Genomic DNA, 26453 nt, shown 5'->3' with positions numbered 1-26453 from the left:
TTGCTCTGAAAGCTAACTACGATTCACCAGTCGTGTGGTGGCCCACCAGGGGCTCAAAAACCTAAGAATCAGAGGCCTATCTGGTTCAGCATTCTATTCTATCTGTGGCCAACCAGATGCCCCAAAGGGAAGTCCACAGGCAGGACCTGAGTACCATAGCGCTCTCCCTGGTTGTGCAGCTGACCCAAGACCACACAACAAGGATGTTGCCCAGCAACTGACAGACCATGGCACATGGTTAGTGATATCCATTAGGCTTGGTAGATTATAAATTGTGCTGTCTGGATTGTCCATGCAATGGCACCAAGTCCTTCTCTTGCTGTTTTGAAACATGCTGTGAATTTTGCTCATTTGTTCTTTTTATAATTAAGTCTTATTGTCTCTATGCTGGCTCTTAGGTTCCGTTTTAAAACTTTTTATATGCTGAAGTACTTTCTGATGTTCCTTTTGAATTGGTTTTATTGCTTACATTGTAAACCGCCTTAGAAATGCACTGGTTTTTAAAGAGGGGAGCGGGTACAGGAATCAAAACAAACTCTCTCCCAGCATCGTTGTCTCAAGTTTACAAGTATACTCCTGAACTACTTTACATGTGTAAGGTGTACTTAACAGAGTTTACCCCTTTCTTAGATATTAAGCAGCAAATTCAGAAGCATTTCTCAGAATCAGAGCTGCAAGGAAAGGTTATCTAGTCCAACACCCTGGTGATGCAAGGAATCCACTGCTTCACCATCCTTGGCAGATGGCTATCCAGTCTCTACTTAAGAACTATTAACAAAGCAGAGTCTCCCATTTTCTGAGACAGTCTGCTCCACTGCAAAATAAGTTCATCCTAATCTTAATCCTTTTTCTTATGATTTGAACCCACTGGTTCAGGTCCCATGTCTGGAATAGAAGAAAAAAAATTCACCCCATCAATATGAAGCAGACCTTCAAATACTTGTATGAATGGATCTGCTCACTTCTAATCTTTCTTTGGCATAAGAATCTATTTCTACTTCCCTCTCCAAGTCACAAAGACACACGTGGGCAAATCAGGGATGGGTGGGAGTTCAGTGTTAGAAGTGCAACAGCACGAGCATCCAAGCTGGTAGGTTGCATGCCTCCAGCCACTTCCCCAAATGCCCAAATTTCTGGGGGCTGCTACTGGTTCAGACATAACATTTCATGACGTTTAGAAGTCATCTGATATAAGCACAAACAGACCCAGAAGCAGTGTTAGAAATTAGCCAGGTGTGTTTTGCTTTCAGCATGGGTCCAATTGCGACTACAAGATTTCTGGGCGCCAGGTTGGCAAGCATATTTTTAAAACCTGCCTGCCTTAATAAAAACTAATACAATTTCCACTAGGGGTGAGCTTTTCCTTCTCGCATACTGGGGCAAGTGAACTGTTGTAAGAGCAAGCTACAGTCAAGCAATGTAGTTGAGATCACAAAATCATAGAATCATAGAATTATCGCATTGGAAGGGACCGCAAGGGTCATCTAGTCCAATCCCTTGGTGAACAGACATTCTGTTGTGGCAACCGCAACCTATATTTAAGGTGCCATTTGGCACCTAGCTTATATATTTGAGTTTCTAACACTGCTCAAAAGCACTAGTTGAGAATGGGTGTCTGTGGCATTTTTTTCCACACTCAGCAGAGATTTTGCAAAAAAGTTGTTGCATGTTAAAAATCTATTCCCATTACGTGTGTGCACTTTAAATTTGTTATAACAAAATGGACACAAGTTGCTAATCAGCTTTTTTAACAAGGTAATCCTTCTGTAGCATTATGTGGCAGAGTGTATCCTAGATTAACAGATATTGTAAAAGTTTGTTGGAGGTTAAGATCCCATGGGATGGGAGTTTGGTAGCAAACAGAATGGAGAAGCTAGGCAGGCTAGAAGAAACACATGCTCCAAGATGCACTGTGCCAGTCTCTCTCGCATGGCCTCCCGAAAGCAGGCTAATCCATGTGCCTAGATCTCATGCTGCTAACCTACCACAGCTGTCTCCAAACTTCCCAAAAATACATTCAACTGATTCTAGGACTCCTCAGACTGAACCCAACCAAGCCAAAAGGCTGTCCAATGGAACCTGCTTCAATTCCACTTTCCCCTAAGCCTGGAGAAAAGCTTAAAAAGAACACTTGTAGAGTGTGTTCCTGTCACCCCTGAGAAACCTCAACCAACCCTCACACTTTTGGTATCAATAAAAAGTGCATCCAGGTTAGAGTGGGAGATTTCAGCCCAAGGGCTTGGTCCAAACAAAGGTTTTCACCTTAAAAATCAGGGCTACTATCAACCAATAATACCACTCCACAAACCTTTTCCCTTTAAAACAACAACAACAACAACAACTATGACTCCTATTTGCCATTATTACACAGATATGGTTCTAAAATAGTTCACCTCTCTGAGCATGTACAGAGCTCCTTCTTTCAGCACGGAGAGAAGTCAGCCAACCACACACGCGGGGACTTGAGCCCCCGCCCCCTTCCTATTACAAGTTTCCTCCACCCACCCCCCCGTCCGAAATCCACAGCAGTCCAGACAGCCAGCAACAAGCTGAACTTCCCGCGGAGGGAGGAAGCCGTGGCGGCGGCGGCAGCGGCCAGCAGCAGGAGCCTCCTCCTCGCGCGCCTCCCCCGCCCCAACTCCGCGGTGATGGGCGCAGGAAGGAGACGGAGAAGCGCGGCACTCACCGATGATGGGCGGGCGGCCGCTCCAGCGGGGGCTCCTGTCCTCCATGGGGACAGCCGGCGGGGGACGACAGGATCAGCAGAAGCGGCGGCGGCGAGACCCTCGCGAGGCACTGCGGTCATCCAGCCGCCGGAGGCGAGGCGGCCGGCCAGGGAAACTTTTTTCCCCGGGCCCGGCGGGAGTGCGCGCGGCGGGGGGGCGGGGGAGGCAACTTCTCGGCAGAGGAGCGCCGGGCTCAGCCGCTCGCTTTCTCGGGCTCCGTGTGTGCGTCTCTCTCTCCCCGCCTCACTTCCTGCTTCTGGTGCTTCTCTTTCCCCGCCCGCGGCTCCGCTCGGCCCAGCCCAGCTGGGCTACTCCTGTTCCAGGAGCTGCAGCCACCGAGTGACTCACCGGCTCCAACCGGGCGACGGCAACTCCGCTGGCCGAGCCCCCTCCCGGAAAAGGCCGCCGGGGGAGCACGTGCGGAGCGGGGGGAAGAGCGATCTTGCCTCTGGGGAGGAGGGGCTTCGGCGCCCACGGTGGCTCCCACCCGCCAGGAGGGATCATCTCACCCCCGCCCCCCCCCCAAAAGTCCTGGGCGTGTTTACTGCGAAGTAAAGCCCCAACGAATGTCAGCGGTAGACTTGTTCCCAAGTCAACCTGCGCAGAAGTGTAGCTTTCCAACCCAATCCCGGGCATGGCCAACTTGGAAGCAACCCCACCAGCGGGACTTGCTCCCAAGACAGACGAGTGAGGGGGGCGCTGGGATTAAAACTAGTATTCGATCCCCAGGTGGGAGCAGGAGGGAGACTTGTGGATACTGAAGACTGAGGAGAATAAACTCTGCACATGCTCCGGAACATGTCCTCCTTTTTCTTCTTCCTCATTTAATTAGCATTTTTAAGAGATGTGGCCTAGCACCATTTCTCTACCCCGCAAGGAAGTAGGAGGTTGAAGGCCGAGGATGTGGAGAACAAATAGGAGAGAGACCTGAGAGATTAAATTCTCCATCAGCCTTTGGCAACCTGGGGCTGATAGTAGTCTCAATCAGATGGAGGGCACCAATCATAGTATATGTCCCACCACTAACTCTGCCTGCCTAAAGATAGGCCCCTGTGACTTACATGGGGTGGGGGAAAGGCGTATTCTGGATGGCTGGCCAGATGGGGTTTGGAACTGCTGCAGGCTGAGAGGCAGGCTGAATTTCAGCCAGTAAAGATTTTAGTCAGTGACCCCCAAACAATCCAAGAAAGTCCACCATGCAAGGGCCATGCAGCTCATTTGAGCGGTAAAGACGTCTTGGAGCCTTTAACAATTTCTGTGCTTTTTATGCTGTATTCTGAATCGTTGTAATTTGCCTTGAGTGCTACTTGGAAGAGGTTTTCGACATTTAAACAAATGCCTGATCCCAGGACTTGAGGAAGCACAAAAGGCCAAAATGGCAGGGGCCTTCCCCTTGCTGCTGAGCCTACAGAGATAAGCAGACCTGGGGAAGGGGGAGGGGGGCATGGCTGCTCTGGAAAGCTTTGCATGATGATTTACTCAGTCCACTGACCAGCCACCTGCTGGAGAAACAGAAAACCACATGGCCGCCTGTAACTGATGTTTTTGTGCCTCCAAGGTAAGAGGGGATCCCCATGAGGAGCAGGCAAATAATGCAGGAACCTTCTGCAGCATCTTGACACAAAACCCTTTCAGACTATCTAGTGCCCTCTCTAACTCTTGCAGAGTTGCACTTGGGGAACAAAACCAGTCACCCAAGCTCACCAGGAGATGTTTCATAAGGGCATAGGAAGAGCCTGGCTGCTGGATTAGGCCAATGGCCCATCTAGTCCAGCATCCTGTACTCACAGTGGCCAGCAAGATGCCCATACATGAGTGCAACAGCACTTCCCACTTGTGATTCCCAGCAAGTGGTATTCAGAGGCATGATGCCTTCCAGCAGTACAGGTAGAACATAGTCATAGCCATCACAGATGCCAAGCTGTGCACTGGAGGAAGCTTGATCAATCTCAGCCCCCGCCCTATCAAGCAACAGTATGATTTAGGCTTGGAAAAATGGACATAATATGCTTCAGGATGAAACTTCCATTTATTCACAGATTACACCTTTAAGATGTCACAAGGCTCTTTGTTGTTTTTGCTACAACAGACTAAGAAGGCTACCCTCCTGGGAATATAGATTCTTTTTCTCCCTCTCTCCCAAATAATCTAATTAAACAGGTACTAAAACAATTGTTTTAGGGACGTGGGTGGTGCTGTGGGTTAAACCACTGAGCCTAGGACTTGCCAATCAGAAGGTCAGTGGTTCGAATCCCCGCGACGGAGTGAGCTCCCATTGCTTGGTCCCTGCTCCTGCCAACCTAGCAGTTCGAAAGCACGTCAAAGTGCAAGTAGATAAATAGGTACCACTCCAGTGGGAAGGTAAACGGCGTTTCCGTGCGCTGCTCTGGTTTGCCAGAAGCAGCTTAGTCATGCTGGCCACATGACCCGGAAGCTGTACGCCGGCACCCTCAGCCAATAAAGTGAGATGAGCGCCGCAACCCCAGAGTCGGCCACGACTGGACCTAATGGTCAGGGGTCCCTTTACCTTTACCTTAAAACAATTGTTACATTCTTGGCCCACAAAATGGACAAGAGGTTTGTTCCCTGCTATCAGTTCAGGGGGAATCCAAGGAAATAATGGTGTGCTTTTTAAACAGGTAATGGGTGTTTTCCATGGTATTAATAATGTCTTATATTTTCAGTGTATATAGATAATGTTCTCTTTTTGCAGTAATGATTAAAAACCAGAAGGGAAGGAGGTGGGGAATGTCAGAGGACAAGCACAGCAGAATCAATGGCTATGTTCTACCTCCACTTTTGGAGATAGCATGCCTCCGAATACACACTTTTATTTATTTGTATTAAATTTCTATACCACCCTTCATCAGATGGCACAGATCACAGGGCAGTTTACAATAAAAACACAAAAATACATGACATAGTAAGAAACAAAAACAATACCCCACCCCCAGTTTAAAAGGCCATAGACTGTTTAATTAGCCAAAGGCCTGGCACCTGAAGATAAAGTTTCTGTAAAAAGTCCTGCTTGTAGGCATCCCATAGGCACCTGACTAGCCACTGTGAGAACAGGATGCTGGGCAAGATGGTCTATTAGCCTGATTCAGCCTCCTGGCTCTTCTTACGTTGTTACACTCTAATAAACTTTCCTCAGGACACTTGTTGAACTCCCAGCTCTGCACTGCTGCCAGGATGTGCTCCCCAGTGGCTTTCTCGCTCTCTCTTCCTATCCTTGCTTGAACTAGACCACCCAGTTCTGACTGCACACTCTGCAAGCACCCTCCCTTGCCATTTTTTGTTTGTGTGTGTTTAATATGTGAAATTGAAAGGAACAAATGTGCTTATCGGCAATTCTCACATGGTACAAAAGCAGACGTTTATCTTTCCACCTTCACTAATCTAGAGCAAGTTTATGTCTATAATTTCTCCCCCTTAATTTTCTGAGTTGAATGCATTTGTGGTATTAGTATACAGTGGTACCTCAGGTTACAAACACTTTGGGTTACAAACACTTCAGGTTACAAACTTCGCTAACCCGGAAGTAGTACCTTGGATTGAGAACTTTCCCCAGGATGAGAACAGAAATTGTGCACTGGTGGTGCGGTGGTAGCGCCTGAGGTTAAGAACGGACCTCAGAATGAATTAAGTTCATAACCCAAGGTACCACTATAAATATATGAACCAATTGTGAACAGTATGTTTTATATAGAAAATGCATCCATGTGCACAGTCCTTATGCACACTAGACCCAGTGTGTTTATCATACACATATGCACAAGAAATACAGCACATAGTTTGTAAGTTATTAACACTCCCAAATAAAACTGTCACTCCAAACTTCATATGTTCATACAGTACTAAACATTTTGAGTTGTAGCCAATGTTAGTTCTAGCAAGAGTAGAGTAGACTTATTGAAATTAATGAGCATGAGCAGCTTAAGTCCATTGCTTTCAATCAGTTGGCTGAGTAGAACTTAACACCTCCCTTTCTGCACAGGGCAATAAGCTCCCACATCACACTTGCATTCCTTCTCTGGAGGAATATGTGTCAGGATGAGCCATGTGAATTGCTGGAGAAAGGAGGGGGTTGCAGACCTCCCATGGCACAGCCAACCTCCGTGCTTAACCTTGTCTCACCCGCCTGCAATTGGCAGGGCTTTGAGATCTCCTCCCTCCTTGAGTGCCAGCCAAGATCCTGACCAGGAACACAAAGGCCTTGCCTTGAGGAGTCGGTGCACGAAATACAGCAGGCATCTAACATGCCATTACTCAGTGTGTCTGCCAAGCGACTCTGGTAATTAACACAGGCAACTTCACATGGCCCGTTCCAGGCCACAGCTCCTGCTCCCAGCTGGCTGGCAGTAAATAGCTCACAAATTACCAAAGACCCTCCCTGACCCCTTATTCTGGAAAGACACCACCAGGTGGCTCTAGAAGGAAGCAGAAGGAACTCTACAAGCTTTTCCTAGACCTCTGTATGGCGTTCCCTTATAGGAAGTGCAGCAGGGAGCTAATAAATCCTTTGCTAAATTACAGCAATTGTATTGTGTGAACACATGGCCCCGCTCTCCCCGTGCTCTTTCCAAAGGTCAGAGGCCTCAGCTGTGGCCAATCAGGACTGCCTCACAGTCACTCACTTCCCAGACTCCCTGCCGCACTGACACCAATACTCCACAGCTTGCTGAACTGGAGGGCTGCCCAAGCCATTTTGGGAAGGGCCATAGCTCAGTGGTAGAGCATTTGATTTGCATGCAGAAGGTCCCAGGTTTAATCCCCAGTAGCATCTCCAGGCTGGGCTACAAATGTCCCCCATCTGAAACTCTGGAAAGCCTCTGCCAGTCAGTGTAGTAGACAATACTGAGTTAGAAGAATCAATGGCCTGGTTCAGCATAAGGCAACTTCCTGTGTTCCTTGAGGGCTAGCTTCTTCCTCCTGCAATTTTTCATAACAGCAGGTGGAGGAGGAAGCCAATGCCTCATCCAAGCAGGAGCTCTACACTCTCAGCATAGAACAGGCCCGGAAGGTGGGGTGCAAAGCATGTGTCTGTGTGTAAGAGAGAGTGAAAGAAACGCCTCCTCTAGGAATGCTGCAGTTCCTGACCAGGGAGGATGTTAAATTCCCTGGAGATGGCACTCAGCCAGACCTAGCTTTGGGATAGCAAAGGCTCAGGAGTGGCCTCCTTTGACCTATCAGCAAGTCACTGCTTGGAAAGGAAGAGAGAAAAATATATTTTACATGCAGACTGGGACATCTGGGTTTGGTCTCAGCAAGTGGAACTTCATGCAACAGTCCCCCCCCCCCCAAAAAAAAAGCCCTGGCAGGAATTGCACAGGAGCTCAAAAATTTCCCTTAAGGAGAGCCTTACTAAGAAGCTACAGTGGACACTCGGGTTGCAAATGTGATCCGTGCAGGATGCATGTTCGCAACCCACAGCATTCACAACCGCGTCTGCGCACACACGGGTTGCAATTCAGCGCTTCTGTGCATGTGCAACCGCCAAAACCCCGAAGTAACCCGTTCCGGTACTTCCAGGTTTTGGTGGTCCATAACCTGAAAAGAAGCAACCTGAAGCAGATGTAACCCGAAGTATGACTGTATTGTGTTCCTTACCACTAGGAGAACCACTGTCAAAGCAGGCTGCTGGTGAATGCTCTTGAATGCTAGCTGGAGCTCTGCTTCAGGTCACATCGAAAAGTCAGCTGGAAAAGTGTGTGTGAGAGTGTGTGTGTGTGTGTGTGTGTGTGTGTGTGTGTGTGTAGATAGATAGATAGATAGATAGATAGATAGATGATAGAAAGATACACTTATTGAAAGCCAAACTGAAGAACACATTATCTGGCTCTCAAACTTGAGATTAGCCTGTATTAAGACTACTCAAAGACCCACTGCTGCCAGGTTTGCATCACTTATTGTGGGCTGAAATCTCATTACTCTCATAGATAAGAAGATCATCTGAACAGAGCCCCATTGCTACACACACCCGACGCTGAGTTCTACCTTGTGCCACTCCTCACTTATCCACATGTATGAATGGATTTATTGGACACACACAAACAAGCACACTCCCAACTGAAACAAGGAATGCAGTGCTTACTTGTAGCTGTTTGAGCTGCACCCTCCACATCCAAACCAGCCCTGTAATCCTGAGCAGCTCCGTTCCCCACAGCTGTGCTTTCCACGGGGCCCGATGGGCGTTGGGCAGCCTCACTGGCAGCTAGTTTCAGAGCAGGTGCCTCTAGAGGAAAAGCAGATGCCTGGAATAAAAGGAGAAGAAAAGACATGAGGGACCCTTCCAGGCAGTACAGAAAATCAGCTCTGAAAACAAGTCCTACCATATACACATGGACTGGTGGGGGTCAGCACACAAGATTTCCAAGACAGAAGGTAAATAAGGGCCCTTCCAGGCATTCTTTCTATGGTGCATTCATGATTTGTGCTCATAATGGTATTGGGGCAGTCACAGGCAATCCCACTTTCAATGCTGTGTAAGTCCTGCAACGTCCTGCTGAAATCCTGTAACTTTTCACAACATACATTTTCTTTATTTATGGAAAGTATTTATATACTGCTGTATATCATTAAAAGAATCTATAATTAAAGCATGTAAAAAAATTAAATCACAGACTATCAAGTATTATGGAAAGAGGAAAACATTTTCAGCAGGCGTTTAAAGGTTGAAACAGAAGGCACCTGCTGAATCTATACTAGCAGATCATTCAACAGGACTAGGCTGATCACACTAAAGGCTCCATTTCATGTTGATGTCAAATGGGCCTCCCCAATTCAGGAGTCAAATGTGTTTCATTCCCCCCCCCCCCGCTTTTGCTGTGCTATATATAGTCTAATGTGCCCCTTCAGATACCAACAATTCAGCAACATTGGGGAAACACTACAGAACAACTTACAAAGTGGAATGATAATGTGGACACGCCTGTATAAATCCACCACACTATTATTGCATAAATGACATATTGCAGAATACACCCACACATAAAAACACCACTCTGGAGGGACCATTTGTTTTTGCTTGAGCTTGCATGTGCCAGCTGAGAAGGAACAGCACACTGGTTCTGAGCCAGTTCTACCATGAGCAGGAGTTTGCTGTCCACGGGCCTCCAGGTTTTCCTTGTCAGGACCTAGGCCAGTCTTCTTCTGCATGGTGGCCTTGAGAGGTTTTGGACTGCAACTTCCTTCAGTTCTAGTTAGCATTCCCTAATGGATAACAGAATAGAATCATAGAATTGTAGAGTTGGAAGGGACCACAAGGGTCATATAATCCAACCCCCTGCAATGCAGGAATCTTTTACCCAATGTGGGACTTGAACCCACAACCCTGAGATTAAGAGTAGGATAATGAATGGTCTGGTGCCAGTTGGAACTGAAAACATCTGAAGGGCACTAGGTTGGGGAAGACTCAGCTAAATGATGAATGCTTGGGAGGGAATGATCTGAGGAAAAGGGTAGGAACCAAAGCACATATCTTAACCAACAAGCTAAAAATGTGCAAGACATTGCATGTTCTTAGGCAGTATCTGCATCTGCCAAACCCATCAGACTAACTTATGCACAACCAATTGTGAGGTACTGTCTGTAGCACAAAACATTTGCACTGCATCAGCAGCAACCTAAGCACCCGAAAGCAGTAAACAGTGAGACTCTTCCCTGAGCAGCTCATTGCAAAATGAGCTTGCTTCTCTGCTTGCCTATGAACACCTTCTTTACAATAAGGTAGCACAGCTGCATGCAAAATTTGCAATCTGTGCTAGTGATGGGATAGTAAAAATGGGCTGCTTGACACAAAAGCAACATTTGAGCTTGGAATGGGAAGAGGCAAAGTCTGAGTGGCCTGAGCAAAAATAATGTGAACTGGTTCTCAGTGTGGAATTCTTCTGTACAGCACTGTTCTTGACTGAATATATTATTATGGTTGGTTTACTAATAAAGCTGGATTAGTGATGTCCAAAGGTGCACAACCTGTCCTGTGACTCTCACTCCACTTTAGACTGTCTGAAGCCAGTATGGTCTTGGGGCACAGCCAACTTGTCAGCAAAACAACCCAGTCCTGTCCTGTGTGGCTTTGAAGATGGAAGAAAGCGGGTGTTGCAGCCCAGGCTGAAGTGAGAGCAACAAAGAGGTGCAACCTGCTCCAGCCAGTCCTTGTTCCACCTTCCTTCAAAGTCAGCTTGAGTCTAAATAGTGACATCCTTTTACTTCCATCCCCCCTCACACCCAATAAGATTGGCTCTGTGTGTGCTACAATTCTGCACAAGCATGAATCATGTGGTACAGTAGTACCTCGAGTTACAAACGCTTCAGGTTACAAACTCTGCTAACCCGGAACAGTTACTTTGAGTTGAGAACTTTGCCCCAGGATAAGAACAGAAATTGTGTGCTGGTGGCGCAGTGGCAGCAAGAGGCCCCATTAGTGAAAGCACGCCTCTAGTTGAGAACAGTTTCAGGTTAAGAATGGACTTCCGGAACGAATTAAGTTCATAACTAGAGGTACCACTGTACCATGGTACCTCAGGTTACATACGCTTCAGGTTACATACACTTCAGGTTACAGACTCCGCTAACCCAGAAATAGTGCTTCAGGTTAAGAACTTTGCTTCAGGATACAAACATAAATCGTGCTCCGGCGGCGCAGCGGCAGCGGGAGGCCCCATTAGCTAAAGTGGTATCTCAGGTTAAGAACAGTTTCACGTTAAGAACAGACCTCCAGAACGAATTAAGTACTTATCCCAAGGTACCACTGTTCTGGGCAAAGAAATCAACTGTGTAACATTTTCAGCTTTCTAGCCTTTATGTTTGCAAAGAAAGGCTTCAAAGTTTGCTCTTACCATTGCCTCATATCTGTCTGAAGCACATTAAATTATACAGATTAATTTACTACATATAGTATTCAGAAATTCTTAATAAACACTGCAGAAAATAAATAACACAAAACAGATACAGTACATTGTGCACATGTACTTAATTAGCACAACTTGCGCCCAGTGTAAATTTGTTTCTTTCATGTTTTTCATGCTTTTTTGTAGGTGCATAATCTAGATATTACTAATTTTAAAAAGGATGTGTACTGCTGTGCGAAAGTCCTGATTTCAGGCTTTCCACAAGTTAGCCACTTTGAGAAAAAGAATACTAGACTACATGGGCCTCTAGCTTTATCCAACAGAGTTCTTCTGTAAATTTTTATTTTTAGTATCATCATCATTATTGTCATTATGAGTACATAGTGCTCTGATTTCCAGCAGAGGGTGTACCCCCCCCAAAAAAAACCCTCTTAAGTTCCAACACCTCACATTCTAAAATTAACTGCTCCAACCACAACAGCATAGTAGAGAGAACACCCCCACAAATGTACAAATGAGCCTTTCATGTAGAGGACAGAGGATCTGAAACCCAAGACGGGTGGACAGGGGATACGCCCCTGAAATGTGAGCCACACAAATAAAGGGCACCTCCAGATGACCTGTTTATTTAGAATTCATTCTTATTTGCTTGCACAAAGCTTATGCGGTGGTTAGACTGTGTCTGGTTTTTAATGAGCATTTGTTCTGATTTGTTTACAGGGTGGTTATATGACAATCAGCATTCTTCCAAAGTTGCTTGCATGGTGCTAATTCATCTTCATCTTAATCATTCATTCATCCCACACCTTTCAAAGCATTTCCCTGTCAATTGACTAACTGCAAAAAGGCTGTGTGTATGTGTGATACACAGTGAATGCTCGAGTTGCGAACATGATCTCTACCCGGAAGTTACCCGTTCCGGTACTTCCAGGTTTCAGTGCGTCCTTAACCCGAAAATGCGCAACCTGAAGCGTCTGTAACCCAAGGTATGACTGTGTGTGCGTATATGTATATGTGTGTGTGTGTGTGTGTGTGTGTGCGCGCGCCTGTGAGGTATATGAAATAGAGTGTTGGACTAGGGCCTGGGAGAGACTAGGGTTCAAATCCCTACTCAGCCATGAAGCTCACTGGATGACCATAAACCAGTTACTCCCTCTCAGCCTATCCTACCTAACAGGGTTGTTGTGGGGATTAAACAGGTATGCAACCTTGAGCTCCCTGGGGGGGGGGGGAAGGTGGGATGTAAATAAATTTGTTGGGAAACAGCACTTTAAACCACTTAAAATGTGCAAACTTCAAGTTACAGCATGTGTCTGAATCCCTCCTGAAAAATCGTGACAGTCTGAAGTCCCCCAAAGGGTGTAAACTCCCCCTTCTTCCACACTGCTATTGCCTCTCCCCTCTCCGTGCTGATTTATGAGCGTACAGGCCTCGAGTTGACATGTAGAAAGGATTTTTTTTTAATGTTGATCCAATTTTTTTTAAGGATTAGTCCTCTAAAACCAGGGCAGCTAAATAAGATGAATGGCGCGTGCAAGCTCCGTCGCAAACCTCTTAGGTTCAATGAGGCACACATACGAGCAAAGGCGTATAAATCTACCATTTGTTTCCTGAAACGGTTTAATTTATGGGGACCATATGGTAATGCCCCACACCAACCACTGGCGCTCAGCAAATCCCACAAGCCTTTTGAGTGGCAGCACTTACTGACTCCCAACTGGCAGTGTTCCACACAGCTGCCTGGGCATGACCAGCGGCTTGGGACACAGGTCACCCTCATCCTGGAACTGAGGAGGAAAGCTCAAGAAGGACCCAGGTGATGCTTTAGTTCCCCAGGGCTTGTTAAAGAAGATCTAGTCTGCTTGTCTCTTGTACAAATCATTCCTAGAGACTGATTATCCTTAAAAGAGGAAGAAAAATGCCACAGCCCCAAGTTTAATTGGAAAGCAAGTGGCAGTGTTTAGTCACTGATATCCTGCCTTTGTTTGCTGATGGGGCTAAAGGAGGCATACATAGGATTCCTAAGCAACCTCCAATCCAGGCACCAACCAGACCTGGACCAGCTTAGTTTCAGCAAGGTTGTATGCCTTCAGACCATGCTCTTTGTCACAGTTTTGTAAGAATGTAAGAGCCTGCTAGATCTGGCCAATGGCCCATCTAGCTGAACATCCTGTTCTCACTGTGGCTATCCAGATGCCTGTGGGAAATGAATGATGCAAGGAATGATGCTTCAGGAATGGCAAGAGCTCCAGGTGACCTGTTGTGGTGCAAGAAGCTGCACTTGATGGACCAAACCAACAGTTCCACCTTGCCCAATGCTTTGCCTCCAACAATGATCAGCTAGATCAAGTATAAGAAACTGGATCTGCCCCACCTCTGCAGGCCAGGCTTGACAGCTGGGTGGGGGCTGCCCACCTATCAATCACCTGATGGGATTCATATGTCATCTGGAGAGCCAAAGGTTCCCCACCCCTGTGTTAAAATACTCCAATTTGGGACTGAGATCTTGACCACTTTCCTTTCTGGAAAGTTTTCACATATAGAGCAAATGTTAGTCAAACATGATCCCAACTCTGTCTGGAACCTCCACAAGGCCACCACTAATCAGTCCCTCAGCTGCCCACACCCCTAAATATAAGCATTCAACTTCATCAGAATTTCATCAACTTTTACTTAAAAAAAGTAAAACACACACCATATGTCTAGCCCTGAGGACAGGAAAGTGAAGATACATTTGAAAGTGTGGGGGCAGTGTCTAGTAAAGCCTCAGAAGCCATAAGGAAGGCTGTATCCTACTACTAAGTTATTCACAGAGTAGACCCACTGAAATTATAAGGCCTAAATTAGCCATGTACCTTAATTTCATTGTGTCTGCTCTAACATGGGCTACCACCTATCCAACTCTTTGTTCATCTCCTTAATGAGTAGAAACGATGATTTAGGCAAAATAAGCATACCTATGCAGATTAGCACACCTTCTATATATAGGTCATAGAATTAAACTATTATTGGTGTAGAATTTACTCTGCCCTACCCTGGATGAACTAACATACTTCCATTTTGGCTTCTTGGCTCCTTTAAAATAGTGATATATGTTTTTGCTTGCTAGAGAGGTGTGGGAAGGTTATTTAAGGTAAGTATTTGGAGAGATTTCAACTGTTAAGGAAATGAGTCAATTGTAGGTTGGCCAGTGTTTAGCTAGAAGTGAAGGGAAACTGAACATTCAAAAGACATAACAGCCCCCTTCCCCTTACTGCATGCTAACCTGTAGTGGAGGACCTTCTAGCTTTGCAGAAAAACAAGTGTGATATCCCAATGGAAAGATTACACAAGTCATGAGCGGAGTGGATGCATGCTTGCGACGTAACATACACCAGGTGTGTAAATATGTAATTAGGGAGTTAATACAGATCCAGGCTATGAGTTATCTGGTTCAAAGTGGGTGGCATGCTTGTTGCTACCAAGTCAAGCTATTTTAAAAGGTGAGCACACACACACTCACACTGCACACTTTTCAGTACATGTCCCAAAGGGTTAATGTAAGGGGAATATGACCTGCTTTGAAACATGTGAGGGTCTGGCAATCTTAGTGCAGATGTTGGAGAAATGCAGCTCAAATCCCTGCTTAGATACAAAAACTTCCTACATCTCTGTGTGGCAAGTCATTTCTTAGGATAAGAGAGGAACTAAGAAAACATAAGAGGTTTCTGAATGCCTCATAGAAACTGTCTATTTCCCTTTACATATTTCACACACACACACACACACACACACACACACACACACACACTGCAAGAAGATCAAACCTATCCATTCTTAAGGAAATCAGCCCTGAGTGCTCACTGGAAGGACAGATCGTGAAGCTGAGGCTCCGATACTTTGGCCACATCATGAGAAGAGAAGACTCCCTGGAAAGGACCCTTATGCTGGGAAAGATGGAGGGCACTGGGAGAAGGGGACAACAGAGGACGAAATGGTTGGACAGTGTTCTCGAAGCTACCAGCATGAGTTTGACCAAACTGTGAGAGGCAGTGGAAGACAGGAGTGCCTGGCGTGCTCTGGTCCATGGGGTCACGAAGAGTTGGACCCGACTAAACAGACTAAACAACAACAACAACACATACATACATACATTCTATCATCTCTCCTTACCTTCATATGAGTGGATGAGTCCCAAAGTGTTAAGATGGACTGTTTTACTTCTAACTACAGGTGAGGAATGCTGCCTTTGAACTATTAAGAGAAAAAGACTAAAACATTCATATGGGAAAAGCTGCACATCTGAGAGGTAGATTCTAACTATGCCCTTTCCTTGCTATGTTGGTCTATTGGCAAAGGGAGATAAACACAGCAGAGCTTAAAAAATGTGATCCCACCTCCACATCCCCAGCAGTGGTACAGCTATTTTGCTTTGTATGCATTTGTGAACTGGATACAACAATTAGTTGAAGGGATATGGTTATGCACGTGAAGGGTGGGGTTATGCTAATGAAGCTGCAAGCTTCATTCTCAATGGCTAAGGTCACCAGGAACAGGAAACAAGGATATAGTCAGCCCCCTAATGGTGCCCCTGGAAACACAGAAAGCTTCATTTTCTCCATGTGGTTCCCATTCATCTTATGGAGAAACTTAAATACTGCCCTGGGAGGATACTATTGCAGCAAAAGCAAAATCTGCTCTCCAGCCCTGACCCAGGGTGCCTGAGCTCCACAGACAGACATGTGCAAATATCTGTGGGCACAGAGATATGTCCTACGTTGTTCTTGTTGTTGTTGAGTCATGTCCAACTCTTTGTGACCCCATGGACCAGAGCACCTACCTACCTAGTCCTCTACAATTACAAGCCATCCCTCCCACACAGCCCACTCATCATAAAGGCAACTAGGACGTGGGTGGCACTGTGGTCTAAACCACTGAGCCTCTTGGGCTTGCTGATCAGAAGGTCAGTGGTTCGAATCCCCGTGACGAAGTAAGCTGCCGTTGCTCTGTCCCAGCTTCTGCCAACCTAGCAGTTCGAAAGCATGCCAGTGCAAGTAGATAAATAGGTACCGCTGTGACAGGAAGGTAAACAGCGTTTCTGTGTGCTCTGGTTTCTGTCACGGTGTTCCGTTGTGCCAGAAGCGGTTTAGTAATGCTGGCCCGATGACCCGGAAAGCTGTCTGTGGACAAACACCGGCTCCCTCGGCCTGAAAGCAAGATGAGCGCTGCAACCCCATAGTCGTCTTTGACTGAACTTAACCATCCAGGAGTCCTTGACCTAAAGGCAATTATACCTAATATGATACATTTTTATAAACACTTATGTGAGTAGCTTGGTGCTGCTAAAGGCTAGGGAAGAGAAACTCTTTGCTAAGTGCAGACTTGTGTAGGCTGAAAAGCTCTACCCCCTCAAGAGGATGTCTGCAAACAACCCTGGAGCTCCCTGCCACAACATCTGGTGATGACAACTGGGTTAAATAGTTTTTAACAGTGGGGGTCAGATACATCAGTGAGGTCTGTCAGAATGGCTAGGGGTCTAACGGGGAGAGGGGACTGGTTTATTGGGTGTCTTTTGGTTATTGCTTTAACCTCTGTGGCTCTGCTCCATAGTTGGAGGCAGAATTCCATTGAATGCTAGCTGCGGGAGGGGCAGCAACAGCAGGAGTAGCCCTGCTTATGGGTTTCCCAAAGGCATGTGACTGGCCACTTTGGGAAACAAGGATTCTGGGCTAGATGGGTGTTCTCCATGAAGCAGAGCCCTTTTTACATGTTTACAAATTGTCCCTCAGCGATGGGACACAGCAAACCAACTGGCCCCCAGCTTGTCTCATTCTCCTTTCCTTCTTCTCATAGCAACAATTTATGCTATTGCTAGAACACCACCAGCCCCCTCTACAACAGCAGCATGGCTCTCCTATGCTAAATGAACACTCAGTGGGGAGCTGCCATAGGGGAGGGGGTTAATTAAGGAGGAGGAGCTTGGGACACTCTGGATGAAGAGGGACTGAAGTACTGGGAATGATGATTAGTTATTAGCACTGCTGGCCTGCTAATGGATGCAGCACTCAGCGATATGTAATCAGCAAGCAATTAAACGTATATTAGGCTCTGATCATGGATTAATTAAACATGAAGTCTCCCATGTCCCCCACAGGCCTAGTGGGCAGCCCTTAGGCATTTTGGACACAGCAAAGAAGAAGAGCCCCAGCAGAAAAGTGCCCTAGGAAAGCAATAATAGCAACAGAGCCAAACAGGCCAGTGTAATTGTTTTGAACTAAAGACCCAGGACTTGTATCAATAGAGGCCAGGGTGAAGCAAGGACCACAGTTCTTAACTGCTAAATCAGGGGGTTCATTTAACCACCCCAATAAATGGAACACATTTTAAACTTCTAGCTTTTTGCATTCACTGCTTTGTTTGTTCATGGGGTTGGGGGGAAGGATGCAGAGTTGCCACGTCCCCTGCCCGCCCCCCAGCAGGGCTTCAGATACAGCTTCCTGTGTCCCTGCAGCAGCTGCCTTGCTGGAAAAGACTGGGCAAAGCACAGCCATCATAGCTTCAGCCTCACTTCAAGGCAAGAATCCACACCGGCTTTTAACTAGTGCCTTTATCTGGGAAGGCTGCCAATCTGTTTACTAGGATGTGGAGAGAGCAAGGGCACTGCTGCTCCTGCCTCAAGCCAGAATGCTGGAAAACACAGGGTGGATTTTTGCACCTCGGCTAATCAGACTTGTTCCAGCAAGCCCCAGGCTCAGGATTTCCCTCCTAGTATTTTCCCTGGGCTTCTGAGAAAAACAGAAAAATGCTCTTGAATGCATTCAGTTCCTCTGCCATCAAGTCGTACAAATAAGGGTGTGTGGCCCAGGAGTGCTCCCTGCTTAAGCTGCATTTGATGCAGTGCCGACTCAGTAATTGCTTGTGATCTGAAGACATCATGTTTTCTGGCTGCATACAACAGGGTAGGCCAGCGGATACCCTGGGGAAGGCAGTGTTTGATGAAAAGTAATGCAAGAGGAAGGCAGGCATGAGCAAAAGGAAAGAAAGCAGTTCCTCTGACTGCCAGTTGCCATTGCTGGTTCTTGCCTGGCTGTCACCTGCGGAAGGTCACCCGCTTGGTGTCAGATATTCTGGTTGTGGTGCTGGGGCTGATGTAAGTTAGAATCCAACAATCTCTGGAGAGTACCTCGCTGGCTACCTCTGGTCTATTTTAATATGATCTACCTAACTATGAGCTCTTCAGAATCTCAGGCACAGAAGGCTCTTTCTCATCACCTCTCTTTTCTTTGGGGAGGGACTATTGCATAGCTGTCAACTTTTTCCTTTTCTTGCGAGGAATCCTATTCGGAATAAGGTAATTACCCTTTAAAAAGGAAATGTTGACAGCTATGGACTATAGCACAGCAGTAGAGCACTTGTTTTGCATGCAGAAGGTCCCAAGTTCAATCCTGGGCATCACTGGGTAGGTTTGGGAAAGACTGGAACCCTGGAAAGCCACTGCCAGTCAGTGTAGGCAACACTGAGCTAGATGGACCAGTGATCTGTTTCAGTATAAAGCAGCTTCCTATGTTCCTATGCTAAGTGGAGATGCAAGGGTTTGACCCCAAGTCCTTCTGCACACGAGCCACTGAGATATTGTCCCTCCCCTTCATTTGAGCTAAAGTTGACAAATATCTTTTCAGCTGATTTCCTAGTTTAATACTTTTTTAGCATCAACAATGTGCCAGGTGGTATACAGGGCAGAAGTGATGCAACCCCTACCCTGTGAAGTAGATAAAACATCAACACTGAGGTTAGGGCAGAGTGAGTATCCCGTGTTTAATACACAGTGATGCTGCCTCAAAGTTTTCCAATAAAGTTGGACAGATATTGGCAAAGATGCTTTCAGTATGACGATTCCTGCAATAAGCATTTATAAAGCCTCACCACATTTTTGCATACAGCTGAACTTTCTTTGATAGCCCCTAGTGGGGCACTAGTCAGACCTCATTTGGCCCACATTTTAAGAAAAGTACATTCAAATTGGAACAAGTTTGGAAGATAGCAAACACTTACCTTTTACAGTACAACAAATATTGTTAGCAATATGGAAAACATCTCATGAGAAAAGGAAGAAGGAACTGAGGGTTTTATCCAATGTAAGTTCTACTCAAAGTAGACACACTTAAATTGATGAAACTAAATTAGCCATGTCCATCCACTTCAATGGGTCTACGCTGAGTGTGAAAAACCTTGGATACAATCCAATGAGTCTACTCTGAGTAGACGTTAGTTGGATAGAACCCAGAGTATGATCTGCTTCTGAAAGAGTACACTGCCCATTGTAGCTAAATATTGAACTATACAACACACCCTTTGTCCCTAAGTGAAGAGCTTCCAAAACCCATTCCAGGAATGATGCTGGATCCTAGTATCATTGACTGAAGACTGCGAAAGACCCCCCTCTACCAAAGAGAGTTGCTTAAAAAACTTACAGGAACCCACTGGAGAAATCTACCCCTGCCCCTCTACAATGGTGTACAGACTCCACTTTTAGACATTAGAGGACACAAAGGCAATACTGTGCTGAGGGAGGAGGAATGAAGGAAGGCTGTTGTTTTTTGCGTTTTCACTCTCCTCATTCTCTCCCCCCCCCCCTTTGCTATCTGTCAGAAAATCATCCCTGTTACACAGATAGGAAATAATTGATGCAAAGGAGCCATCTGTTTGCAAATGTGAAGTATCTGCTCAATTAAGAGGGATCTGTCCAGCCAGATAAAGCATCTCTCCATCCCCTTCCTGGAAGGAGAGTGCCTCCTCGGCCTGACCATGTCCTCAAAGTCTCACAACCAATTAGAGTGCAGCCGAGTGATTTGGGCGCTAACTTGTTATCTGGTACCCCTTGGCACTTTTGCAGGGTGTGTGTGCCTGTGTGTGTGCCTTGACAGAGCGGGGTGGGGGTGGAAGCAGGGGTATCTTGTTCTTCTACCAGTACACAAGACAGTACCAAAGTTGGACCAATGCTTCGGGGCAGGGGGAGCCAATAAAAAACCCTGCACTCGTGCCATGAACATACTCAGGGGGCAGCTATAATTAGGGTGCAGAAACAGATCCTTGAGAGTTTTGTGGAATGGTTTCCCCTCCCCTTTCATACTAAAAGCAGCTTCAGGAGCACATGAGGTCTTGCCAGTGTTAAGAGAACTCCAGAAGGCGACTGGACACTGAGGACCCAGCAACGTCACTTCCTTGGGAAAGCACAGACACAGCTCAGGTCAGCAGATGGCAGATTTATTCCCTCCCTGGCCCATGAGTTAAAAAAAAGAGAAAGAGAGAGAAAAGATTCTTCAGCAGATAAATCTGATGCTGCTATTAACATGGAAAGATTGAGCTGTCAGCCAGCCTGGTTGCTACAGCGAGAGAGTCCTGACACTGGCAGTGTGTTACTTGAGAGTTGGCTGACCTATTAACATCTCCCTGTCCCTGCCAGGGGGTCCTACAGGGGAAAATGTCAGCTTCACTCCAGGGTGACTAAAGATATTACATGTTATTTAATTATTTGCAGAGAGAGTCAGAGGGACGGAGGGAGGGAGGGAAGGAGGGAAGGAGAAGCTTGCACTTTTAAACACTAGAAGCACAGCTTGGATGGACATAAATTACAACATTATGTGTGTGTGCGCGCGCAGATTAAGGAAGACAGTGTAAAAATCAGAATTGATTTTGGGCACCACAGCCCAAAGGAGGTGAAGAGAAACAAGTAGGTCATCATCACAGTCAAAGGTTGCAACCAGGGGAGGCAACACAATGTGAGCAAGTGAGAAGGTGCCCACCCAGAAGCCCAACAACACCAGATCAAAGCACAGGCAATTCCTGTTCTTGACACTTGGCATGATGGGAGGGAACATTTAAAATCTCTCTGCCGTGTGGGCAATGCCATGTTTGGGCCAGATTGGTCACTGGAACTGCTGGAATGCAACTCTGGCTTGTATTGAAGGATTGTGTAGTGGTCACATAGGGAGAAAGGAGAACCTCTGTCGTTCCTAGACTGTCTTTCTGACCTAACCCATGGTCACCTTTTCTCAGATGCAAAACCAATGCTCTCAGGGCTGCTGACCTCACTTCCTGCATCCTCCCAGTTCTTTACCCTTACCTTGGGTAAAGAAACATATTTGTGTCTCTCTCCTGCTGAGAGCAAAGGGCAGACATAATTCCTTTCATCTCCACAAGAAGCTTTTCTATCAAGCATGCATTTCCTTTAATAAACTTAGCTTTTGTGTTTTCCTGAACTGAGTCTCTGTGTGATTGCATCCAACGGTAAATAAACCATGCTCCTCCAAGCAGGGAATCATTGCTAAGCTCAACGTCTGCTGATGCATTTCAGCCCCAAACACCATCTTTGGGAAGGGCATGTGGTTCAGATCCTATAGGCCCGGGGTCAGCACACTTTTTCAGCAGGGGGCTGGTCCACTGTCCCTCAGACCTTGTGGGGGGCTGGACTATATTGGGGGGGGGGGAATGAACGAATTCCTATGCCCCACAAATAACCCAGGCATGTATTTTAAATAAAAGGACACATTCTACTCATGTAAAAACACACTGATTCCCAGACCATCCACAGGCCAGATTTAGAAGGCGATTGGGTCGGATGTGGCCCCTGGGCCTTAGTTTGCCTACCCATGCTATAGGCTGACTGCTACCCTCTCCATTCCAGCCCACCCCCAATGCAGTTTCATCAGTGAACATCAGGAGTACAACACAGGCGGCTGCTTTTGGGGTTTATGGAGGGGGTTCTTCAATTAAATTACACAGCTCGAGACAGACTTAAAGCATAATTAATTGATGGCATTTGCTGCCTCCAGATATGAAGATGGCTGAAGGCTTAAAAGGCTTTAAAAGATTAGACAAATTCATGGAAATTGAGGCTATCAATTGCTATTGGTCCTGCTGCCTATAGGCAACCTCCAGGATCAGAGATGCCCTGCTTCTGGATCCCAACTACTGGGGACAAGAGCAGAAGAGGGCAAATGCCCACACATCTTCACTTCCCAAAAGCACATGGTTGATCCTGTGGGAAGCAGGATGCTGCTTCCAGGTTGAAGAGGAGAACTAGAGAGCTGAAAGGTCCTGGCTCTTCTAAAATAATAATAATAAGAATTTAACTGGGGTGGAAGAGCTCTGGAATATCAGCAGCTATTATCTAAGTAAGGCCTCTCTGTCCAGAGGCGGTGTACCCCTGAATACCCATTTGCTGGTTGGCAACATGTATTCATGCTCTGTGGCATCACAGAGGGCTTTTTAAAGCCAAATTAATTTATTGTGGAGCTCACTACCACAATAAGTGGAGTGCATAGGGCCTCTATTTTAGGGGACTAGACAGACTGAGGGAAGAGGATTGCTTATATCAATGGCAACTAGTTCATGATGGCTACATGGCATCTCTTGCCTGATAGCTCACCTCACATGGAAGAGAGCTGTAGCTCACTGGTAGAGCACATACATTTCATGAAAAATGTCCCTGGAAGGCCTTTTCCAGTCAGTGAAAGAGGTAGACCAATGTTCTGACTTGCTGTAGAGCAGCTTTCTATGTTCCTATGTTACCTCCATGCCTTGGCATTTGAACTTCCCTGAGGTATCTGGCTAGCCACTTCTGAAAACAGGGTGCAACACAAGATTGACCCCTAGAAGTACTAGCAGCCTCATGCCCACGGTTGCCTGAGAAATCTAAGAAGCCAAAAAAATCAGTGCAACTTTGAAATCAGTGGTTAAAATCAGTGTGGATTTTGAAAGGTCCGGTCCACCATGTTGATACAAAATGTCATCTGTCTCCAAACACAGACAAAAACAACCTCATTGATCTCAGGAACCACCGTGCAAAATTTGGTTATGATATTTTAAGAGGTGTCCAACTGCATAGCAAACAGGCAAACAACTTTACAAAATATACTGTTATGAGTTTCGGGGGGAGTCGGCTGTATGCAAAGACCCTTCTAATCCCTATATTCAGCAAGTGTTAAAATTCAAATTCCTGGAATAGCCAGGCTAGCTTTCTAGTGAGAAAAGAATGCTAAGGAAACAGTAGTGCTTAGGAAGGATCTGCCAATCATATACACAACAGCTCTGATGGCCCAGTGGTCTGATTCATATTTGGATCATGGCCTGGGATACATGCTGCAAAATGAGGTGGTAGTAAGGACAATACAACCTCAGACTGCAGATATGTGTGGAGAGGGTATCACTTTATAATTATTTGCCGCTTAAAAACAAAAAAAATTCCTGTAGGTAAACAATTAGCACATCAAGGAGAACGATTCTAACTCAGCCTGATCCCCATGTTCTAGATTTCTAGTTGTAAGAAGGTTTGTTTGGTTTGATTACATGGGGAAGTATTAAAAAATATGATACCTCCATCTGAATTGGAGCAGTCCTTTATACAATCCCAGGACTCTGCCGCCCAACTCATTCTGCTGCACGGATAATGTGTGATGAGCAAGTGATATGCACAGGGGGAAAGTGGCATCTTCTGATCTGAGAGAGGAAAATAGGGTGAAGAAAGAGACCACGTAAAGTGTAACAGGAAGGGAATGTGGTGACAGTTCTCAGCTCTCCCAGAGAGCCTACAAACCTGGCAGGCTCCCAAGCTGCTGTGGTTTGGAGCCCTCTTGTGGTCTGAATGGCAGTTGCAACCCTATTCAACTCCAACCACAAAGGTGCCACAAACTGGCGAGCTGTGCATGAGCTGCAAGTGAGCCAAGCTGCACACAGCAGCAGTGGAAGGCAAAAATCCTTGGGGGTCACAGGCCAGATCCAGGAGGGGGAGTTCAATTCCCAGCATCTTCCGGAAGGGCTGGGAGACAAACCCCTGTCTGAAATTCAGGAAAGCTGCTGCCACTCAGTTTAGACAATGCTGACTCAGTATAAGGCCACTTTCTATGTCTATGTGCCTTGGTTATGTTCCTGTATCTACCCACTCCCAAAAAACATGGGAAGAAGCACCAAAAGCCTATGCAGGACAAAAAAAGTACCGGTAATCCCCTCGTGACACACACCCCGCAAGCAAAAATTGAAGCACTGTAATTGATTTTTATTTAAATAAAAAAAAGCCCACAGAATATTATCTGTCAAGCAGCAGAAATGCTGAGAGACATTTGTTGTGGGGCTTAAAGCCAGGGCTACAGAGCTTCAAGTAAAGGATCATTCTGAGCTTTCCTTCCTGCCATTTCCCATCATTGCTCCAGTCCTAACCCCCTGGTTAACAATACAGATTATTTCCAAATTACTTATTCTCAGAATAAATCATGAAATATAGATATTGTCCATCTTCACGCAGTAGTTCACCTGACTGCTAACATATGTCACTGTGAACTACAGCATGATGAGAGTGTGTAGATGGACAACCAGAACAGACTAGCCTCCCTCCTCCCTCACCAGCTTGGTGATATGCGGATGCCACCACTGAATAACATGAGGAGTTGGCCCAGGCATTGGGAGGAGCAGCACAGTGGAGAGGAAGGCACCCAGAAGCACCGGCCAGCCTGGGAATTCAGGGATGCTGCTGCTGATTAGCATACAGAGTCAGTCTGGGTGGTGGAAAGAGGAGTAGGAGGAAGAGAAAGATGTCCAGAAGCAGTGGCCTGAGGATCTACACTGGTGGCATGAGGTGGAATGGGGAAGGTCTAAGGAATTACCATGGGGGGAGTAAGGGGGTGGGGGAGTGAGAGGGGAGCGGTAGGCAACTGGAGCAAGCAGAGGCACAGCCCCAGTATATGAAATTTGCATAATATACCTCATATGGGAATTTGTGTATTGGAATTTGCATTACCTCAGTGCCAAGTGTGTACAATAAAATGGTCATACGGTTTTGCCACTTTCCCCACAGGATGGGAGGGGGGAAACCAACCAACCAGCAGTTGCTCATCTACACACACAAATGCATTCTAAGAACACATGCAAATTTAGTACCTGCTCATGGGGGGGGGGGGGAGAGAAAGAACAGCCAGGCAACAGAGATAAAACTCGCCAGGTGTCAACCCTCTTGCTTCTATTCTTAAAATAGGGAGTCCAGTTCCTAACAGCATGAGTCCCTTTTCTGAGTCTGTGTTCCTCCTCTGAATTAAAGGAGATAATTTTCCATCCTTTTGTCCCCCCACCCTCCCCACCCTGCCGGTACAGTAAGAAGCTGACACCTGTGCAAACATTTTCAAAAGCTTCTTGGCATACAGGTCTGCTGGCAAAGAGGAGCAAGCATGCTCCTCCTCAGCCCCCAGCTCATCTTTTTGTTGGTAAAGCCGCCAAGCCGTTCTGCTCATGCTGTGGCTGGCTTTATTGGTGCACACGACTTGCCATCCTCCCTGCTGTAATTGCAGCAGTGGCTGTGGGAGGCACAGCACTCAACGCGCTTGTTAGCCCAGACGCTTTGAGCTGCCTCTGAGCTCCTGGGAGCTGCTGCCTCCCAATTTACAACATAGACAATGGGGCATCCACTGGCTGCATCTGCCTGCGCTGCTGGTTTCTGAGTGGCAGTGGCACGCTCTCCCCTTGTGCAGGTCCCTGGTGAAGCTTCTTTGAGCACACCAATTCTCTTCGCAAAATAAAACATACAAACCATGTGCTCAGATCAATACGAGAGGCCCTGGTGTGTGTCCTTCTGCAGACACTGGTATGAGGGTGCACACACAAGAGACAGGGCCTTCTTGGTTGGGGGGGGCCTTCATTTCAGAATGGCCTCCCTCAGGAGACCTATTTGGATCCATCTCTCTTATCTCCTTTGGTGGCTGGCAAAGACATCTTTTTTCTAACAGGCTTTTGGATTTAATTCTGGCTGACTTGTTTTCCATTTGTCTGCGGCTTTACCTTCTATCTGTTTTGTGACTGTATTTATAAAAATCTACTAAACTGAAAGGTAAAACAGATCCAGGGTTGGATT

At 46.4% G+C, this 26453-nt stretch overlaps 1 protein-coding gene across 4 annotated transcripts in view; it reads right to left on the bottom strand.

The window, feature by feature from the left end:
* GSE1 (Gse1 coiled-coil protein) overlaps nt 1-26453 on the bottom strand; it is a 441190-nt gene that overhangs the window by 255892 nt on the left and 158845 nt on the right. For 3 of the 4 annotated variants that reach the window (XM_081017745.1, XM_081017741.1, XM_081017742.1), the window contains one exon: nt 8821-8980. Coding sequence is in view for 3 of the 4 variants with exons in the window: in XM_081017741.1 (XP_080873867.1) it covers nt 8821-8980 (160 nt within the window). In the remaining variant the exon portion in view is untranslated. Of the gene's footprint in view, nt 1-2686; nt 2804-8820; nt 8981-26453 lie in introns of those variants that run through there. The other variant, XM_081017743.1, reaches the window with a different exon arrangement.

The sequence above is a fragment of the Podarcis pityusensis genome (genome assembly GCF_964106645.2).
Source record: "Podarcis pityusensis genome assembly, chromosome: 8".
Taxonomy (NCBI): Eukaryota; Metazoa; Chordata; class Lepidosauria; order Squamata; family Lacertidae; genus Podarcis; species Podarcis pityusensis.
Note: the sequence above shows the minus strand (reverse complement) of the source record. Positions and strands in the feature narration are given on the sequence as shown.